This window comes from Lagenorhynchus albirostris, chromosome 12, assembly GCF_949774975.1.
Source record: "Lagenorhynchus albirostris chromosome 12, mLagAlb1.1, whole genome shotgun sequence".
NCBI classification, from domain to species: domain Eukaryota; kingdom Metazoa; phylum Chordata; class Mammalia; order Artiodactyla; family Delphinidae; genus Lagenorhynchus; species Lagenorhynchus albirostris.
In genome coordinates this window covers 24,680,772-24,701,905 of record NC_083106.1, presented here as the reverse complement: position 1 = coordinate 24,701,905, position 21,134 = coordinate 24,680,772, and the positions used below count along the sequence as shown (strand labels likewise).

Here is a 21,134-nt window from a genome sequence, read left to right as displayed (position 1 = left end):
AGCAATCACGTGCTAGGCACTGTGCTAGCCCTGGGGATAGACATAAAATAACACACAGCCCCTGCCGTTGAGGTGGATAAGACTGACACATACACAGATGGCGCAGCATGATCAATGCCTGTTAGCAGAATGCACGGGAGGGGGTGGGGCACAAGGGGCGGCATTTAATCGAGATGCTCTTTCTGCTTCTCAGAGTCCTTCTGCCTTGTTATGGTGGCCACTATCTCTTTGAGATTTCTGAGGATTATTCTCCCAAAAAGGTGGATGTATTCTCCATCCCTCCTTCAGCCTGTGAAAACCTTTGAAATATAGCACCCAGGGCTCCAGTACCACTCATTTCCCCTTGGTTCACTAAAGGGAATAATCGACATGTAACCACATCACACAGGTTCCAAATTATTCCAAAGTCCTTACAACATCTGGGTCATTCCTGACCCCCTGGAAACCTTACTGAAGTTCTTCCATCAACCTTTATTCTTAAGAATGAAGCTGTCACCCTCAACCATGGACATACAGGCCCCAGAAATGCCCTTCTTTGGAGCAGGATAGCTTGAAGAAAGCAAAAGGAACAAAACTGTAAGTGCCTCTTCTTGTGAAGTGTTCATTTTACATCTGAAAGACCTTACTATTGTTGAGAACAATTTCTGGAATCTCTGGCCCCTAAAAGAATGGTCACCTAGAACATTTCCTCTCAAAGATACTTTCATTCTTTCCACTGCCAAATAAAATCCACACCGAATTAAGTCTTTTCAACCTAATCATCTAATCACTTTAATAAAATGATGCAGAAAGTTTGGGCTTAAAGTTGCCTCCATGCTGGAAATCAGGCCTGCTCTTGTTACATCGTCTGCCTGTAATAAAACTACAGAAATGTGAAACACCTTAGTGCCTAGGAATGTCTTTGATATCTTCTTTTTTCAAAATCAAATCAGAAAAAATAGGTGTTAGATCCTTATTTGGTTCTCTGTTATACACTTGAGAGCTTGTGCGTGATGCCCATGAAACAAATTTGGGGACCCTAGGAAGGAAAACCACAGCTTAAACATAGGTGCTGAATTCAGATAAAATAGAGAAGCTGAGTATCTCCACACCTCGGGGTTTATTTTTAAAGGTGTAGATACTCGTCCAGAAGAGCACACAAACACTCAGCCATAGGAGTGGAAAGTAATGCCTTCTTCTGAGATAATTGTTTTAAAGACCCTTCCACAGGGGCTTGTGTAAAAGAGGGCTTGTCTGCCAAATCCAGGACCAAATACACACACACACACACACACACACACACACACACACACACACCTATATACATATAGACAGATACATATATAGCTCACTCAATCTATCTATCTATCTATCTATCTATCTATCTATCTATCTATCTATCTATCTATCATCTTGCTGCCCAGTGAGTAGTTAACTCCTGGCCTTGATACGCCTATAGTGTTTACACTGATACTATACAACCACAGTGATGAGTCACAGCCAGAATCATAGTTGTTCTTGACAATGACATATGACATAGTTGTACCTGTCATTTTCACAACTATTTCTGGTCCCTAATTCAGGCAGCCAAGTGTTTTCTGGGAGAAGCGCCAGCAATAACTAGGATGTTAGCAATAAGTAAGATCCTAGAGGAAAATTCCTAACGTGTGATCCAAGGTCTCCCTTACAGGTCATGGACAGAGCCAAGGCAAAGGCCCAGCAGCTCCGAATAATTGTTTTCTTAAAAATGTGCAAAGTTTGCTGCCCCTGTTACTTCATCCCAATTCATCCCTAAAAACGAAGAGGGGATGGTATCTTATCCAAAAAATAGACTCTAAAAATCCTAATAATTAGACGGATAATATAAAATGAGAGAACTCACTGTTTTTAGGTTCAAACACAATTACTGCATCAAACTGATTTCCTAGCCACAGAGAAAATTTTACCTTTAAAAAATAGCTGTTGCTGGAAATTCCCTGGCGGTCCAGTGGTTAGGACTCTGCACTGCCACTGCAGGAGGCCCAGGTTCGATCCCTGGTCAGGGAGCTAAGATCCTGCAAGACACTCAGCATGGCCAAAAAGTAAATAAATAAAAAATTTAAAAAGCTGTTGCTGAGCCAGAGATGAAACAAAGCCCCAGTATGAGCAAGCAGGTTCTAGGAGAGCCAGAGGGGTCTAGGCGTCCACTCCTTAAGTTTAATGCCTGAGCACTCATGGGGGCCTGTACAAAAAGATGATATCCCAGGTAAGGGGGCCTCCCTCGTCTGTGGGATCCACAATCCGATCTGTACCGCTTGGGTTCTCTTAACCTCGGCCAGGCAGGTTGAGTTTCATTTTCATTTTACGCCTGCAGCCACGTATACCTACACAACTACGGGTGTCACCCTGACTGGTTGAAGTTATCATTTCTCCATATAAATTATCAGCACTATAATTTATTTTGAAAGAAGAGAGTGTTCTATGCATAGAAATTATTGTGTCAAAATTCAAAGTAGATTTAAGTATAAATACGTGCCAGGCCGCTATGGGTCAGCCCCGAACGGGGAAGACAAAGGACATGGCAGAAAGGCTCTGTGGGGCAGCTGTGAAGCGCTCAGGCTCAGGCGCTGGCTGGCTGCATGCAGTTCCAGGACCTCTTATACAAAGGCTTCAGGCAGCCATAAGGGATGGCTGCAGGTACAGAATAAAAACTTGTTTTTGCCTGAGTAGAGTAAGGCAAAAGGAGTCTTGCTTATAAATTGGTGTTTTTTTTCAGTCTCCCTCCTACATATCAATGGGGTGCCATAGATAGTTTTATCTTTGACTAGGAAGGGCAGCAGTAGTGGCCACTAATTATCATACGCCTCAGCACAAACATGGGACCATTGTTCCGTTGCTGGGGTGGACCCTGGGATGCTGCAGGCCGAAGGGGGGGGCTTTTTTTTTTTTAACGTGCTAAATTATATGGAAGCCATAAGAACAATTAACAAGGCAAAGTAAAGAAAGAATAAGCCATATTTAATGTGGAAACAGATCTAGAAATGGCATGTGAATTACTTTTTCACGAGGTGAACAAAGAGGTGAATTTTACAAAGTACTGTGAGTTTTTGCTTCTGGCGCTTAAAAGCAAGATAACTTGTTTGCACTCTGCTGCCTGGTGACAGAGCAGAGCTGAGGCAGAGGCCTGGTCCCAGGCACCTGGGAGGAGCAGCTGAAGAGCAGAATCCCTCTCCTGACTCCAGGGGAATGGGAGCTGCACTGAATTTAGTTTCTCAAGTATCGTGCAGTTCCTAGGAAGCAAAAGGTTATTATTTTTTTAACGTAACATTTAATTTAAGAGAGGCATCAAATTTGTCGAGTGCTTAATTCATTGTGTCTCAGGGCCACTATGGTTATGGCTGAAGGGCAGAGCTTCTGAACCCTCAGGGGGCTTGGCGCTGACTGGGCAGTTAGACATCCCAGGGCCCGCCCCAAATAACCAAGTCTGCATTTAATCCTCAGGAAAGAAATGTTATAGAAGATAATCCTCAGGACACAAAATCAAGTCTCAGCAAAAACGGTCCAAATTTTGAGTTGCTGCTTGAGTTGGTAAGCCAATTACCACATAATAAGAATTTTCTATTTGTTTTGCTCCTGACCAAAAAAAAAAAAAAAAAGCTTCAACCTTTATTCTGGTTTGTTTTTCCTTTTATCTTGAAAGTTTCTCTTAGGGGGAAAGAACCCTCCAAATATAACTGGGGGAAATCCAGCCAGTAGATTTTTCTTTTGAATAAATCCTGGTCTAAAAAGAAGTTGAGGCAAGAGGATGGACATGTAACATCTCGGCAGCAAGAGCCATCTCTGTGCTACTCCTTGCTTTTCTGATAGGACACTAGGACGGCATTTAAAGAAGTGGTACGTGGACGTGAAGGTTCACAGGGTTTAACCGACCCATCAGCTATGGTCTGACTTCAAACACTGAGTGTAATCAATATAACTTTTAGGGCTCTGTCTTTCCGTTTAGAAAGGGTAGTAGTGGATGAAGCAGGTGCAGACAGGCAGAGGCTTGGTCCTGTGCGACAGTAACACACAGTGCATGCGTGCCGTCTAGCATTTCTGCAACACACATCCACATTTATTATCACATTTCAACCACAGAATCCTGTAAGTCAGGTGTTAGAACCCACATTTTGTAGAGGAAGAAGTAAAGTCAGAAAACTTAAAGGATTTCCCTAAGGTTAGACAACAGGCAAAGAGAGAATCTTGAATCCTGCAGCACGGAGCTCAGCCCCAAGGCTCTTTCCCAGTCACACAACACCCAGGGCCGGTCCGCCTACAGTGGATGGTGCCGCCGTGGACCTCGCCGGCCCCGCGCTCACTCATCCCCAAACCCAACCCCAGGAACCACCAAGGAGGAGGGCATTTACATAGTGCAGTCATTATGATAGAATCTCATCCGACTATTGGTAATAATACCTGACAATGGTTTTAAGACAACGACAGAAGTTTTGACAACTGAAACCTTAAGTCAAAATGATGATAAATATTAGATAACACCAGTATTTTAAAAATATGTAAATACACATAAAATATAATGTGGGCTGTAAGCCAACTGCCAAGTGGGATATAGATGTATTTTTTAACTCATTAGATATGTCTAAATAGGCATTATATACAGACCATGTGTTTGAAAGATGAAACTTAACCAAGAACAGTGCTTATAGTATTTCAAACAGAATGAGTTTTCTGATTTTTCTCTTAAATTACTTTTACATTTTAATTTTAGTTCATGAAAGTATGGTTGATGTTTCAGGTGAAGATCACATGGCATTACACGTTAGTATTACCATATTTTATTTGGGGCAGTGTGGGGCAGACCTAGGGCTGGAGGGGAAAGAGGAAATTGTGTTCTAGGAGTTTTAATCGTTCTAGCCTCAAATATTACAAGGCCATTAGATTTTTAAAAATTGAATACTGTAATTGTTTTCTATTGTAAAGATACTAATTTTACAACTTTTCCAAAGTACAAATATAAGGAAAAGAATTACCTAGTCCCAGTAAGGAAAATTAATTTCTCCATACATAAACATAGCACAGTTAATATCAGGATGTGGGATTTCTTTACACCAGTGTATGGCTTCTCCCTCTGCATTACAAAATAAAACAGGACTTTGATATATAGAAAATACGGACCACCAGGCAACCTAATTACCCAGGAGTGGCGGGTTCACAGGTACTTTTCCCTAAACACAGAAAGAAGAGCCTGAGTTTCGGTGGAAACTGGTGGAAGGTCTTCGGTGGACGACCACCTGACTCAACCTGCGTCCTCACTTCCCATCTCCTCCTTTCCTGTCAAATCTGAACCGCTCAGTGTCAAGACAAAAGGATTTGACAAAAGCCCTGCCCTAAACGACTGACCACGAATTTATTTCTTAAGCTTATAGGTTGTCACTAGCCAATATTTCATGGCCACGCTTTCCTCATATTGCAGGTGGTTTCTAGATGACTTGAGAGACAGACTACAGGAATGGGGCCCAGCTCACTGCGTGGGAGAAATATTCATAAAGTTTGGAAGCCAGTTGAACATATACACCAATTTCTTCAACAATTACCCTGTTATTCTGAAAACTACGGAGAAGGTAAAAGATTGAGTGACCATCCAGGCACCTATTAGCCCTTCTGAGCTTGAGAGGAAGTTTCATGTGTAACCCGAAGGACTACAATTACCAGGAAAGACTTCTTGTCTACTCTTGGCTTCCAGATCCTCTCTGGTTTACTGTGAGCTCCTTGAGGACGGGGACCCTGACTTACCTAATTCTGTGTCACTACGGGCTGGCACAGTGCTTGACCCAGCAGCGCCCTGGAACCGGTTGTGGGACTGAACTTATCCTCATGCAAAAAGCCTGACTCCCACCTGTCCCAGTTACCCTGGGGCTCGGTTACAGGAACATGCTTCACAATGAGGCAGAAGCAAGACTGTTAACCCTGATTCCATGCTGCCACTACAGGCCTGGGCGGCCTGGGCGAGTCCAGCTCTCTCATGGAGAAAAGGAATTCATAATCCACACATTGGAATAAAAGCACTCAATGTGTGAAATCTCACGATGAAATAAGGAGTTCCTTTGTCTTGCATTCCCGAGCGAGCGCATTATAAACAGTTGTCCCTGTTGTGACTCCTGCCATACACCGTCTGAGCGGAAATATGCAGCTCCCGTCTATGCCCCTTGCTGCTCTTGTTGGGATCTCCTCTGATGGCAGTAGGATACCTCTCTTCCCTCCTCAGTTTACATCAAAAGGGTAGCAGGAGAGGCACCCTGTGACGTGGTGGTGCACTCTGCCACTGTCCCCACGTCCACTGTGGCCATGTCCACCTGTCTGCACTGAGGCCCTGAAGGGAAAGCCCGGGGCTGGGAAGTCTCTGGACGATTCCTGACCTCAGACATTGCCCTTTGCTGTCCTCTTCCTGCCCCACCTGGGGAGTTTAAACACTGCAGGACAACTCGATTATGTGAAAGTTGCATGAATAAAGCAATTTCATAGAACTGACATTTAAGACAAGAATTGGAACAAAGCATCATATATTATTACAGGCAAATTTGTGCCAACATTTTTATAATTATGGATAATAATGTATCTATTTCACTAGCATGGGGGTGAATATAAGTAAGCATGCAATAAATGTTAGCTCTTAACATTTCTGAAATCAGTGACTATTTGACTTCTAGAAATTAGCATTACTTCCATCTGAGAAAAATGAGGTAACTTCCTGGGGGCTGTAATGGTGATGAATAATACATTTTAAAACAGATATTAAGTATAGTGGAGCACCTTTTTAATGTTGCTGTGGAAAACATGCTTAACAGCAGTATTACAGGTGAACCCATTAATAGTCTCTTACTATTAGGAAATAACCTTTATTGTGTGACAGACACTTTACGGATAGGATTCGCCCCCTCCCCACTCACTGCAAGGTTAGATATGATATCCATGAGAAAACTGAGGCTCAGAGAAGTTAAGTAACTTGACAAAGTCACATAGAATTAGATAGAATTAAATTAGAATTCTAATTCTAATCCAGGCCTACCTGCACACAAAGCCCATTTTCAGTTTTCTCTACGTATTAAGTTCAATGAATAGGGTTAGGTTTATGGTAAACCTAAACACTATACTTGGGGTATCAGTAAGCACCTATAGTGTTAATAACACTGTGATTAGATGTAGATGTTGCCTTTTTGCTTTTGAGTGCTTCACAGATGGTGCTCGCCTGGTGGAACTGAATGCTTCAAAACTGTCTTATAGAGATTTGACAATATCATGCTCACCTTTACTGCAGAGAAATGATACCAGCACTCCGAGCTTTCCTGAAGAGGCATGATAAGACCATTGTTACAAAGATGCTGAGGTAAGCTCTGAGGGAGAGCACAGCCGGGGCACCCCAAGTATGGGCGTTCTCTGGCCTTCAGAAAGAGACCAGGGCTCCCTTGTCTGTGCCTCATACAGCCTTCCAGAGCTGCTTTTGCACCCATCCCGAAGGTCTGAAGAATATATTCATCTTCTCTACGCTCTGAGGCTTCACACTTCTGCAGAACATGTTGACCACGGACGGGACTCGACCACTGCAATTGAAGTAATCAAGAAATACAAAGGTTACATAGATCAGGTTGGCTGCTGCTAAGAGCCTGTGTCCTTTAAAAATGTTACAGTACTTTTGTGTACTCTAACTCAAAGATCCTGAAATACCTTATCCTCCTGGGGTATTCTTTACTTCAAAGTCTTTCATCCTTTTAATGTGAAGTCATTGTATTCAGTAATTTTGAGCACGGAGGGCACCTATTCTAAACCAAATCACATGAGACAATGTTTTCAGATACCTGTAGAAGTACAATAAAATCTTTATTAATATAAAAGTTTAAAAAATGGAGTATTTGGGTGATTTTTCTAGATAACTAAAAGAAAAGAAAAAGAGTAAAACCCTTTGTTTCTGAAAGTACTTTTTCATGTATTAACTTTCCTGCCTAAGTAAGTAGAGCAATCACAACTATATTCTGCAGGAATTCAGCATCTTGGAGTACGGTACTACCATTCTGAAAATATCACTGTGACGTGCACAGTGCATGGGAGTCTGGGCTGAATGTAAATGACAGCTCATTATGCCCAGAAGAAATTTTTGAATACAGTGTTGTCGCTAGCCTCATTGTTTTAAAACGTATTGGGTACAGGAAATGGAGATTCTCATAATAGTTTATGAAAATACCGTGCCCTTATCAAGTGCCATAAAATATTTTAATCTATTTTTTTATGTATAAAAATATCACAATTTCAGTTTCCCTAAAATCACTTTGTTTTCTAGATGAAGCAGAACATCAATATGAAAGATCAGCTGTCAGACATAGAATCATCTGTGGGTGCCCGGTATGTATTCTGATGCACTTGCTCCATCTCAGGCTCATGAATTATAATCTCAAGTCACTGGCAAAAAGGAGACATACAGATTTTGATTCAACTAACATCCATTGAGTGCCTGCTGTGTGCCAGGGGCTGCCAAGCTCTCATATTCCACATCCCTGTTATTGGCAAGGATGCTAGATGAGAAGAGGCACAAGTGGTCTTGAGCCCATCCCATAACTTCTCTGCAGTCTTAGCACCTTTCTTGGGACTACTGTGATCATGACCCCCTTTGAGGAATGGGGCCGTGTCTTTACTGTTTTATATCTCCCTGCACATAGTATCTGGTGCAGGATTCTGCCCACTGAGGACATCAGCGGGAATCCTAGAAGTCCTCTGCCGGCTATCTGTTACCTACGGAATATCATCTGGTCCCATTCTACCCTCCTTCTCACTGCCTCGCCTACCACCTTATGATCAAACCACATAAATCTACTCACAGTTCTCTAATAACGTGAGCCTCTCTTCACACATTTGTGCTTTGCCCATGCTCTTCCTTCTCAGAAATTGCCTTCTTTTTCTACTCCACTGGATAAACTCCTATTCATCCTTTGAAGATCCATTTCAATCTTCGTCTGCCTTGTGAAGTATCCCACAACATCTCCAGTGTGAGCTGCCCCTTCCTAGGTATTCTGCAGCGCCCTGAAGGTCTCTGCCACGTTTTCCTTCAGTCCTTTATTCACAAGATTGGGAGCTCCATCAGGTATGAACTATGATTTACGTGTCTTCTAGCGTTCAGCATATACTAGGAGTTCAATATATGAATTATATTGAATTAAAATATCAGTTGACTGGAAGTGTTATTGTTATTTGCTCAAACTGGGGAAGCAAGGTGGAGTTGTTTGGGCCTAATTTAGATCTGCACATTTTGATAGGGAAAGAGGTGGAGTTGATTGGATTACAGAAAATCCAAAATCTTGGAACTCACAGAGCCCACAGAACTTTACCTTTGGATCACTATACACATCAAGTGATCATCTCCATGGCTAGATCAGTAAAAGGGCCTGACTTCTTAATTTGTAACATTTCATTCACCTCCTTTTCTCCATAGATCCCTTCTGACTCACCCCACCCCCACCTTATTTTTGATGCTAGGAAAGCATTTATAATAAAACAATGTTTTCAATAGTTTAAAAATACAGTTTTCACTGTTTGACAAACAATGCTTTTTCATAATTGAACTGAGTTCTACTCAACACTTACATCTTCTGGGATATAAAATGGTTCTTCAGTAGTGGAAATTATTTTCTAAAAATTTATATATTTCTAATTTTGTTTTTTATTTCATAGACTCTATCAGAAGTAAACAGATATCTGATTAGGGTCCAAGATGTAGCCCAACTTCACTGCTGTGATGAAGAACTAAGTTTCTCTTTAAGGTAAATATTTAACTATCCTATGGCTGTGACTGTATCATATTTATCTTGTACCCAGAATCCAGTACAATGTCTGTCATATTGTAAATTTACGATAAATCTTTGTGTTGAACTAAAAAGTTACACACACACCCCTCTCTGAGATGATGTAAGGTGTTTTATCACCTCACTCGCATACCAGGCAGCTACTGGGTAGAATGGAAGAAGCTAAACTGTCATTGCCGGGACCACTAACTCCACTGAAAGAGGAGTTCTGAAGTTTGGTCACTTTCCTACTGAAAGGAGAGCCAAGTGTTGCGGGGTACCACATGGATGATCTGCTCAACTCTGAGAAAGAGAAGACCAGTTGATTGTCCGCAGTTAGTTACTGAGGTCAGTATTCAGAAGGTCTCACCCTAAGACCACCATGGTATTGAGGTCTCACATTTCTAGTTTGTACAGTGCTCACAGTATAAGAGCTATTGTGACGAGAGGGTGCTAGCATTCCCTTTCCTCCTTTAGAACAAGGATGGGCAACCTTTTTCTGTAGAGAGGCAGATGGTAAGTATTCTAGGTCTTTCTTGCTGAATGATCTCTGTGGCAACTACCTAACTTTGCTGTTGTAGCACAAAAGCAGCTGCATAAATACAATACATAATGAATAATACAATCTTCAAAAACAATACAATACCTAAGTGAATGAGTGTAGCTGTGTTCCAATAAAACTTTATTTACAGAAGACAAGGGGTGAGGCCATAGGTTTTCAATTCCTGCTTTAGAAAATTGTTTGCCATCTATGTTTTCAGTATTGGCAAAGATGATAACTCAACAAAGAGCAACCAAATGGAGAGGAATTAACTGCAATAAAAGAAATGAAAATTGGTTTGCCTGTTATTTCAATGAATATTTCAGTGAATGTTTCCCAAAGGCCCAGGGCAGGGTGGTGGCAGTGGCGAGGGACGGGGGAGGTTGGAAGAAACCAGTCCCTTCCAGTCCCTTCACCTTGATCCCCACCTGGAGTGGATATTAAATGAAAATCAAATCACATAGTCGTGTCACTTTTCTCATTGTCACGGTGTTTTTGTTTTGTTTTGTTGTTTTTGGTCAGTAGCAATAGAAATGAGCTACAGTGGTAGAAGGAAACTAGCTGTCAAGCCAGCAATTCTAAACGCACTGGTGTAGTAGGAGACATGCTAGGGATTATTCCAGTTTTTATTATTAGAATTTATTTTACTTTCACATATTCATTCTCAAACACTCTTCCTTTATGTAAGTCCAAGTTTCTGACTTATATAACTTACCTTTTCTCTGAATAACTTCTTTTAACATTTCTTGCTAGGTAGGTAGATCTGTTGGCAATGAATTCCCTGAATTCCCTCAATGTTTGTCTGAGAATGTCTTTATTTCTCCTTCACTTCTCTTTTTAGATTTTTTTTTAATGTGGACCATTTTTACAGTCTTTATTGAATTTGTTACAATATTGCTTATGTTTTATGTTTTTTTTGTTCTTTTGTTTTTGCTGTGAGGCATGTGGGATCTTAGCTCCCCAACCAGGGATCAAACCTACACCCCCTGCATTGGAAGGTGAAGTCTTAACCACTGGACCGCCAGGAGGAAGTCCCTCTCCTTCACTTTTTGTTGTTGTTGTTGCTGTTGTTGTTTTTGCGGTACACGGGCCTCCCACTGCTGTGGCCTCTCCCGTTGCAGAGCACAGGCTCCGGACCCACAGGCTCAGCGGCCATGGCTCACAGGCCCAGCTGCTCCGCAGCACGTGGGATCTTCCTGGACCGGGGCACGAACCTGTGTCCCCTGCATCGGCAGGCGGACTCTCAACCACTGCACCACCAGGGAAGCCCCTCCTTCACTTTTTTTAAAAAAATTAATTTTTGGCTGCGTTGGGTCTTCGCTGCTGGGTGCAGGCTCTCTCTAGTTGCGGTGAGTGGAGGCTACCCTTTGTTGCAGTGCACAGGTTTCTCACTGCGGTGGCTTCTCTTGTTGTGGAGCACAGGCTCTAGGCACACGGGCTTCAGTAGTTGCGGTTCGTGGGCTCAGTAGCTGTGGCTCACGGGCTCTAGAGCGCAGGCTCAGTAGTTGTGGCGCACAGGCTTAGTTGCTCTGCAGCATGTGGCATCTTCCTGAGCCAGGGCTCGAACCCATGTCTCCGGCATTGGCAGGCGGATTCTTAACCATTAGCACCACCAGGGAAGTCCCCTCTCCTTCACTTTTGAAGGATACTTTTTCTGGCTACAGAATTCTAGTTTGGTGGGGTTTTTTCTTTCAACACTTACTTCACTCCCCCCTCTTCTTGCTTGCATGGTTTCCAAAGAGACATCCAGTGTAATCGTTACCTTTGTTCCTCTATAAGAAAGACGTTTCATTTTGTTTTGTTTTTCATTGTTGTCTCTGGATACTTTCAAGATTTTATCGTTCTCTTTGCTTTTCTCGAATTTGTATGTGATACATATAGATTTGGGGGGATTTATCCTTCTTGGTATTCTCTAAGCTTCCTGGACCTATGGTTTAGTGCTTGTCAATAATTTTGGAAAATTCTCAGCCATTATTACTTCAACTATTTCTTCTGTTTCATCCTTCTTCTTCTCCATCTGATATTTCCATTAGACATTTATACACCCATTGTAATTGTCCCACATCTTTTGGATATTGTTCCCTTCTTTTTTACTCTTCTGTTTTCTTTCTGTTGATGTAGTTCAGGCTCACTGATTCTCTCCTTGGCTATGTCCAGTCTGCTGATGAGCCCAGCAAAGGCATTATTCATTTCTATTATGGTGTTTTTGATTTCTAGAATTTCTTTTTAATTATTTCTTGGAATTTCCATCTCTCTGTTTATATTACCCATCTGTACTTACATGTTGTCCACTTTTTCCAGTAGAGTTCTTAACTTAGCTTATCTTAGTTATTTTAAACTCCCTGGTCGGATAATTCTAACAACATTTCTACCATATCCGAGTCTGGTTCTGATGTTTGCCATGTCTTATCAGACTGTGTTTTCCTGCCTCTTAGCACGCCTTATAATTTTTTTGTTGAAAGCTAGACATGATGTATTGGATAAAAGGAAATGAGGCCAATAGGTCTTTAGTATGAGGTTTTACATTTATCTGGCTAAATGTTAGCCTGTATTTACCATTTGTTGTAGCTGTGGTGTCAGAGGCTGAAATTTTCATTTTTGTCTCCCCTGTTGTCTTTGGGTTTTCCTAGATATTCCTTAAATAGGACTTGAACCTTGCAGTCCTTTTCAGCTATAATACCTTGTTATTATAAGGAGTCCTGTTGATGTGGTAGGAAGATGTGAGGGGAAGGAAAGAGTTGTATGTCCTATCATTAGGTCTCAGGTTTTTAGTGAGACTGTACCCCTGGGCTATGACCTTTACAAGTGTCTATCAGCTTTTTTACTTTTATTATATTATTATTATTATTATTATTAGTCACCTCTAAGATGAGACAGGAAGGTTAGAGGTAGCTGTTGGGTTGGGTATTTCCCTTTCCTCATCTTGATTAGATTCTGGTAAAATTGTTTCCCTTGAAGGCAGGCCTTTGTTAAGAGAATAGAATAGGACTCTGTGGTCATGTTTCAAATAGTTACTTTCTCCCTCCCCATGGGAAGAATGAGGGTATTTTTCTGAGTGTCACAGTGAGAATCTGGTGAGGCTCCTGGAGGTAAAACTCCTGCAAGTTTTAAACTCATGCAAGGGTGCGGAGGTGTGGTGTGGGCCAGTGCTAGGCCTCCAGGAATTCGTAATCTCTTCAACTAGTTCACACTCAGGCTCTAGCAATTAGTCAACTACCCTTTAATATTCTTACCTGATGCTGGCTCCAACAGCAGTTTCTGCTTTCAGTAAGCTGTGATTCTCCGTATCAGCTCATCTCTTCAGCTTTGGGGTGGTAATCTACTTTATAACCTCACTTCTTCGATGGATCTAAGAAGAATTGTTGATTCTGAGTTTTCAGCTTCCTTTTTGTCGTGTGATGGAAGTGATGACTTCCAAGCTCTTTACACATCCAACCAGAAGTCTCAAATATTAGAATTTAGACTTCTGCTTTAGTATTTGGACAACAGTACATTTGAGAGTTTCAGGAAAACAGGGGAATACTACATTATTTTACACTCTAATTAAAGGTACATTTATGTTTAAGTAGGCACTATCTCAGTGATTTGCCAAGCAATAAATACAAATGTAATTTTACATTAATATTTAAGTAAATGCAAAAAAGGTTCATATTCCAAAAGTTATCACAGAACATTTAGGCTGAAACCTTGTTTTCTGTCATTTTAGGAAGTCATATGAAACCCAAGAAATGACATTCCCACGATTTCTATCAGGGATTTCTACTTAGGGGAAAGTCTGCTTATATTTTTGCACACAGTGCCAACTCACATGAGCCTAAAGCTTTATAGTTTACCACATATTTTAACTTCTCTCATTTGATATACTCTTTACAATCATTTGGTGAGGAAGGTAGGAATGCAACCATGTTATGCGTGGGGAATCTGGACTTGAGTAACTTGTCTGAGGTCACATTACTAATAAGTGCTTGTTTAGAATTCAAAACCAGGTCTCAGTGTTCTATCCACTGATTAGACCAGCAGGTGGAAAGATGAACTGAGACTTCCTCATAATAAACTCACCAACATAGCAAAAAGTACTAAACAAATTACCAATAAACAAGAGCAGTGACACAAAAAGAACAAGTAAATATTTGTACTATAAATGAAAAAATTTGCTCTGGGGTAGAGATGAAGTCGCAGTCATTTTAGAGTTAGGGAATCTGGAGGCATTTTTCCCTCTCCGGATACAGCCCTCAGAGTTCTGGGTTTGTTAAGCTTTTATAATACATTATGTACCTTGGAATTTTTATATTATTGTTTTTTTCAGAAACACCAATTTTCATCTATGTGACTTTAAGCTTGCTGATTTTTAGCATTTTTGTTTATTTTTGTTCTCCTTCTAATGGGGGTGTCGCCAAAGATGCAAAAGTGGAGCCCTCTAAGACGGGTGAATACAGGCATGGCTTTAAATCACGAAACAGAGCCATCCACTTCTCAGACCCCCGAGTCCTCTTGAGGAAAAACACTACCACACTACCGAGCATGCACACTGTTAACATTCCTTTTGGCTTACCCAGAGGGACCTACAGTCATTTACCAGGGCAGCTAGGCACCGGGGAGAGAGAAATACCCAGACTTCTCAGGGATGCTGGACTCTGGCTCCGAACTGATTTTTATCCTGGCAACCCAAAAAGCCACAATGATCCACCGTTCAGAGTTTTGGCTCAGGTCAGCTCACAGAACCAATGACCTACTGTTTTGTCTGTTCATGCCAAAGGTTGTGCTCTGAAAATTACTTTCAAAGTTTTATGTATTTATGGAAGTTGGGTACTTTGTCTCTTGGTCTGGCTAATGTAGTAATTAAACAACAAAACACTTCTCCAATGGTGTTAAGAATTTAAACTATGGTTGGCTGAGTCACTGAGCCTATTTGTGAATTAGCAAAGAAATCCTATCCAAGTTCAAGGAAAGAACTCTAACCCTGGAGTTGGTTCTTTTGAATGTGAGCAGAAGCAGCTTTATGAAACCCTAGTAGGATCCAGAGCTCCCATTTCAGTTGCTCCATTATGTCGGTATGAAGGGCAAAATCACTTGTTTTTACATGTGCAGAAGAACTAAGTTTTTTAAAAAAGATTCTGTTGTTTTTTGTCTTTGGATGAAAATTACTGGAGATCTTGGGGGGGGGTGTAAATGGCTTTCGGAAAGCTTTATTGTAGGTAAAATTCATTTATATATAATTTAAATAGCACTTTCCTAATCAGATTAAAATAATAAAAACCTCTTTGTGCGTTTATCTTTCCCTTCTCATGTCCTCAGATTACAAGTGGCCTCAACTCCAAGCTCAAGTTAATGTGCCTGCTCCTTCCCTCCTCTGGGCCATCCACCCACCCAGTCCAAGTGGGTCACAAAACTAGAATTCTCCTTCATTTACCTCTACTTTCAATGCTGTCCCTTCCAAAGGAAAAAAACAGACATCTGTTTACCAAGCAAACACCCCTTTCAAAGCTACTTCTTCAAAACACTCTTGTAGGCACATTCCCTGGTCATTCAGATAGAACGGCAAAGTTTTATTATAGCTTTGAACATTTTTCTAAAATGATATGATGATTCTTATCAGTAGTAAAAATATTGCCAAAAAAGGGTCAAGAATATGGGTGAAGTTCTTCTGCCTATTTAAAGTGGCCATTCACCATATACAGCCCACCACACACCGATTTAAACGCACCCCATCTTTCTTGCTTCCCCTCTCCCTCATCCCTAGCTCTATGTGCTCCATTATTCTCAGAATAACCTATCAAATTGATCTAGAACATTATTTCTTATAAACTATGAGTAAATATGAAGCATCCCACTCCTTCCAGCCTAAATAATCACAGAGGTGGGAAGGAAATGTTTGAAAAAGGAAGTTAGCTCCAGTGGTTGGATGACCACTGCACTTCTATCTATCCACACACCTAACGTGACCTGTATTTCCTAACACGCTCCAAAGAGCTGAACCTGAAGTATAGCACTCCTTAAAAATGTTTAACTCCCGATCTAGTCCTCTGCCTATGTCACACGCATGACTGTAATAAATAAACAACTTAAGTGCCTCACTAGTCAAAGTGTGGTCGGCATATCAGCATCACCCAGGAGCTGTTAGAAATGCAGAATCTCAGGCTTGTCTAGCTCTACCAAATCAGAATTTGCATCTTAATAAAATCTCTGGGTAATTCAGAGGCACATTAAAGTTTGTACTATATATGTCAGAGCCATTATAATATAAAGTGGATTCTAAACGTGAATTATAGCAGCTTTTATTGAGAACAATCTGGAAGTCTTTGATAAAAATACATATGCCATTTGGCCAGTCAATCCTACCCTTGGGAATGCTGATAGAAATAACAGCACATGTAAGGAATTTGTTTATATGTAAGGAAATCGATTTATCCCAACATTGATCACAGTGGCAATTAAGAAAGAACAAATGAAAGGAGGAAGAGAGAGAGGGAGGGAAGGAGGGAAGAAAGAGACCTGAGCTTGTCAACAAAGCAAATGCCCATCAAACGGGAAAGAGTCGGATAAATCATGGTTCATCCACACTATTAAGTATCACTTAGTCACTAAAAAGAACTTGAAGTGATTTCCATTGATGAGAAAATAAAGAAAAAATTCTCGAATAATACTTGAAACAATGGCACCCTACCTGTAAATAGATGCATATACAGGTACATCTGTGAGTGACTACCTAGGCAGGTTAAAGAAAAGTGGAAAGATGTGCACTAGAGTGACCTGAGTGGAGGGAGGAGTGAGCCAAGCAAAAAGAAAAAGTGAAACAAAAGAACAGTACACGAAAAAAGCTGATAGTACATTCTGATGTTACTTTAGCATTGCTGTAAAACTTTATGTGGATCTAAATCAACAACTTAAAAATTAAACAAAGACGATGAAGATAAAAAATAAGAGAATTCCTCTGAAAAAGCCAGTAAATTGACTCACTTCCTCACAGTAACTTCCTGTGGGTTGCTTGATGCTTCTCAGCAAAACATATTTTTTTTCAGTCATCCTCCATCGAAATAATGAGCTTGCTGTACTTGGCCATTCCTGGTGGGGGTGGAGATGGGGGGGGCTCGGTGGGGCTCCCCGAAGCTCCTCCCTAGCACATCACTTGATGCTCCATTGAGTACTGACATGAGATAACCCATACTAGAGTACAGTGAAACCTACTAAACACTGTGACCTGGGTCCACCAACAGAAGATACTAGATGGAGGTTAGGGACACAATATTTTGCCTGCTGATAAACATGCCTACCATTGACCATGGTAGCAACCCCTGTGGAAATGAAGAGCTACTTAATTCCAGCTTTTCATACTTATCAATTTTCCTCCAATCAAAATTAGAAAAATCCCTATTTCCTACTTAGTGAATGCTTTCCTTTCCCCTGCTTCCTACTTAAGACACCTTGCACCTTACTGATTCTTGTGCTTTTTTCTAACCCAACGTGTTACCCTTAAAGATGAAACCAAACCAAATGAAAATGTATTTTCCCCAGATTGCCTAAATACATCAATACGAAATACCAACCTTCTGACAAAAGTTTAAAAACAGAGCTTTAACCTGATTCATGTCATAAAGTTGGGAAAGTGCAGTGTTCATTTTTCCTGCATTGATTGGATACTTGTCCAATGGATAAGCTCAAACCATTTCACCAGGAACCTTGAGGCCCACCCACATGACTGGTCTGAGAGACAGAGGGACTATTCACACCAGGAGGAAAATATACAGAGAACTTCAATAAGCCATTCAAAAGGTCTAAGGTAGGGAAGAACCTTGACTATCAGCTTATGAGCGTAAAGATGGTGAACTGTGTAACAAAACACGTATGTAAAACTTCTAAAACTGCTCCTTCTCTTTTTAAACCCAGGCTCTATGAACATACCTGTGATCTCAGTCTTTTCCTCTTCAACGATGCACTGCTTGTTTCTAGTGGGGGCACGTCTCATACTCCGTTTGAAAGGACTTCAAAATCAACCTACCAGTTCATTGCATCAGTGGCCCTTCACAGACTACTCATAGAAGATATTCCAGATTCCAAATGTATGTACTCTTTTCCTCCCAAGAGTTAAATACCTTTAGAAAGCTACATTATATAAAACATATTAACTATTAAAATAGAGAAGCAGGACAAGAACTAGAATTTGACAGCTTGCAAATAATTTCCCAAATACTTCTAGGGTCTCATTAATGTAAACTTTCATCTACCTCTAAAATAGCAAAAGAAAGGAATGCTGGCATTGTCAGACACACACCCTAGACATTAAGAAAACAGCTTTCAAAAATCACAAAGGGGGCTTCCCTGGTGGTGCAGTGGTTGAGAATCTGCCTGCCGATGCAGGGGACGCGGGTTCAAGCCCCGGTCCGGGAAGATCCCACATGCCGTGGAGCAACTAGGCCCGTGAGCCACAACTACTGAGCCTGCGCGTCTGGAGCCCGCGCTCCGCAACAAGAGAGGCCGCGAGAGTGACAGGCCCGCACACCGTGATGAAGAGTGGCCCCCGCTTGCCACAACTAGAGAAAGCCCTCGCACAGAAACGAAGACCCAACACAGCAAAAATAAATAAATTAATAAAACTCCTACCCCCAACATCTTAAAAAAAAAAAATCACAAAGGGAAACACAACCCTACATCATTGTGAAGGATTCTTTGAAGTAGTCTGACAGGAGAGCTGGAGTCCTTAACCATTACTCTATTTTGCTTGAGGATGTTACAATTTTAGGTTTTTATCTATTATTTTTCCATTCTACTAGGACTAAGTGATTTTTGCAGATCTGACTGTACCTCTTCTTCCGTAAGTTCATATTTAAGAGTTCTTCTATAAAGGATCGATTTGTAAAGGGTATTTAATAACAAACATTTCATTCATAATAATCTATCATTTGTTACAAAAAGGAATCCTACTTAAACCTACTGTACCTATTTTTAGTTTTTATCTTACATTCTACTTCCCAATCTTAAAAGGATCCGTATCTCTTTCCTATATTTCTGTTAGGCCAGGCAATCTGAATGTAACACCTCTCATTCCAATATTCTTCACTGCATGTGAAGGTAGAACTTAAGGTTAAAGCCAGAACCAAGATCTTAGAGAAGGAATTTATCTAAAAAGGTCTGCTTCCCATTAGCTTCAGCTCCATTTAAAATCTGAGGATGAGAAAAAATGAACACTAAATGTGGGAATAAACATTTCACCTAGAAGACAAACTCAGCTAAGAAGGGTTAGTTACCCATAACATGTATGACATGTCTCCTTTCACCTCCCCTTAATCAGTTATGCTATATGTCAGAACATCATAATGTTAGCTAAAAGTGGGCATTCAGCTAAGTCACTGGCTTAATTCTGTCCTGGCCTCATACCAAGGCGGCCTAGGTCTAGCTCTCAGCATTTATCTACAGTTAACTCTTAGTAAAGACCTTTACTGGTCCCAGTACCTTCTGGAATTAAAGAACATTGCATCGTCTATCACTTAGTCTTTAAAAATAATTGCTAATTATAATTAAACAATTATAATGTAAAGACTATTTTAGACTATATTTGAATAATTCAGTAATTTAGGAAGTTATTTTCTAAACTGGATTTGTATTTGTTTGAATCTCTTTTTAATTTTCAAAAAATTCTTCAAGATGACTTGAATTTTAAAACATTTTCTCCTTTTGATTTTTACCTGCAAAGACTAATTAGTGTACCTCAAATGTTTTTTTTTATAGATATCAAGAATGCATTTATTCTTCAAGGTCCAAAACATGAATGGATTTGTGCTACAGAAGTTGAGGATGATAAATTCCTGTGGTTGTCAGTACTCCAAAATGCCATCGAAAGTAGTATGGAAAAGTGAGACTGGACTTAAAACACTGGGAGTTCCAACCTGCCCTGGCAAAGACAGACAGCATGTTATTTTCTGTTCCAGAAGATCCAGTAAGGAGCAGAATGATTATTTGTCATGGATGATGGGAGGATGAACTAGGATGACCCATAAAGCTCTTCCTAACTTTTAAACTTCATCATCTATGCTCAATTATGTGAAAGGCACAGTAAGAAAAATTTGAGTACGATATTTTGAACCACTTCTTTTGGTAGTTATTTTTCATGAACAGTATTATTTAGAGTAATGTGACTGACAGAACCTAAGACTGAATAAGGATATTGGGTATTTAAAGTTTTGTTTTCTGATCTAATGAAAAATAAAGTCGTAATGAAAAGTGTTTCTTAAATGATCAGAGAAATGTCTTTATCTGTTGGTGATTTACCAATTATCTTTAACATTTTCATGAAATAGTTATGGATTTAAAAAATATGCATAAGCAATATAACTGGGGGCTTCCCTGGTGGCGCAGTGGTTGAGTGTCCGCCTGCTGATGCAGGGGACACGGGTTTGTGCCCCGGTCCGGGAAGATCCCACATGCCGCGGAGCGGCTGGGCCCGTGAGCCATGGCCGCTGAGCCTGTGTGTCCGGAGCCTGTGCTCCGCAACGGGAGAGGCCACAACAGTGAGAGGCCGTGTACCGCAAAAAAAAAAAAAAAAAAAAAAAAAAAAAATATAACTGGTACTTTATTTAAAAACTTGTCACATATATCCTTAATATGAATGTACTCCTCCAGAGAGCATTAAAAATATACCACTATACAGTACTAAAAATTTTTCTGTAACTTTTAAGTGGTCTTTTGTTGCAAAATTAAATTCTTAGACCTTCCAAATAAAAAGATTAAAAAATTTGTTACACTGTTAAATTAGAAGGCTGTTTGGCAGGGCGTGTGGGGAAGTACCTTTTAAAAAACAAAACTTGCCTGTAATGGAA

General features: G+C 40.6%; 1 protein-coding gene and 1 non-coding gene across 2 annotated transcripts in view; both read left to right on the top strand.

Annotated features, from left to right (window-relative positions):
• Nucleotides 1-20,550, top strand: part of ECT2L (epithelial cell transforming 2 like) — a 62,978-nt gene extending 42,428 nt beyond the window's left edge. The window contains 11 exon segments of the mRNA XM_060167659.1: nt 3,460-3,546; nt 3,659-3,710; nt 3,962-4,019; nt 5,429-5,576; nt 7,239-7,339; nt 7,438-7,597; nt 8,288-8,324; nt 8,327-8,349; nt 9,673-9,761; nt 18,208-18,380; nt 20,047-20,550. Of these exon segments, the coding sequence (XP_060023642.1) occupies nt 3,460-3,546; nt 3,659-3,710; nt 3,962-4,019; nt 5,429-5,576; nt 7,239-7,339; nt 7,438-7,597; nt 8,288-8,324; nt 8,327-8,349; nt 9,673-9,761; nt 18,208-18,380; nt 20,047-20,174 (1,056 nt within the window). The 3' untranslated portion in view covers nt 20,175-20,550.
• On the top strand, nt 1,953-2,025 carry TRNAG-GCC (transfer RNA glycine (anticodon GCC)). Its single transcript has one exon. It is a non-coding gene; the product is annotated as a tRNA-Gly (tRNA).
• Nucleotides 20,551-21,134: the final 584 nt, after the last annotated feature.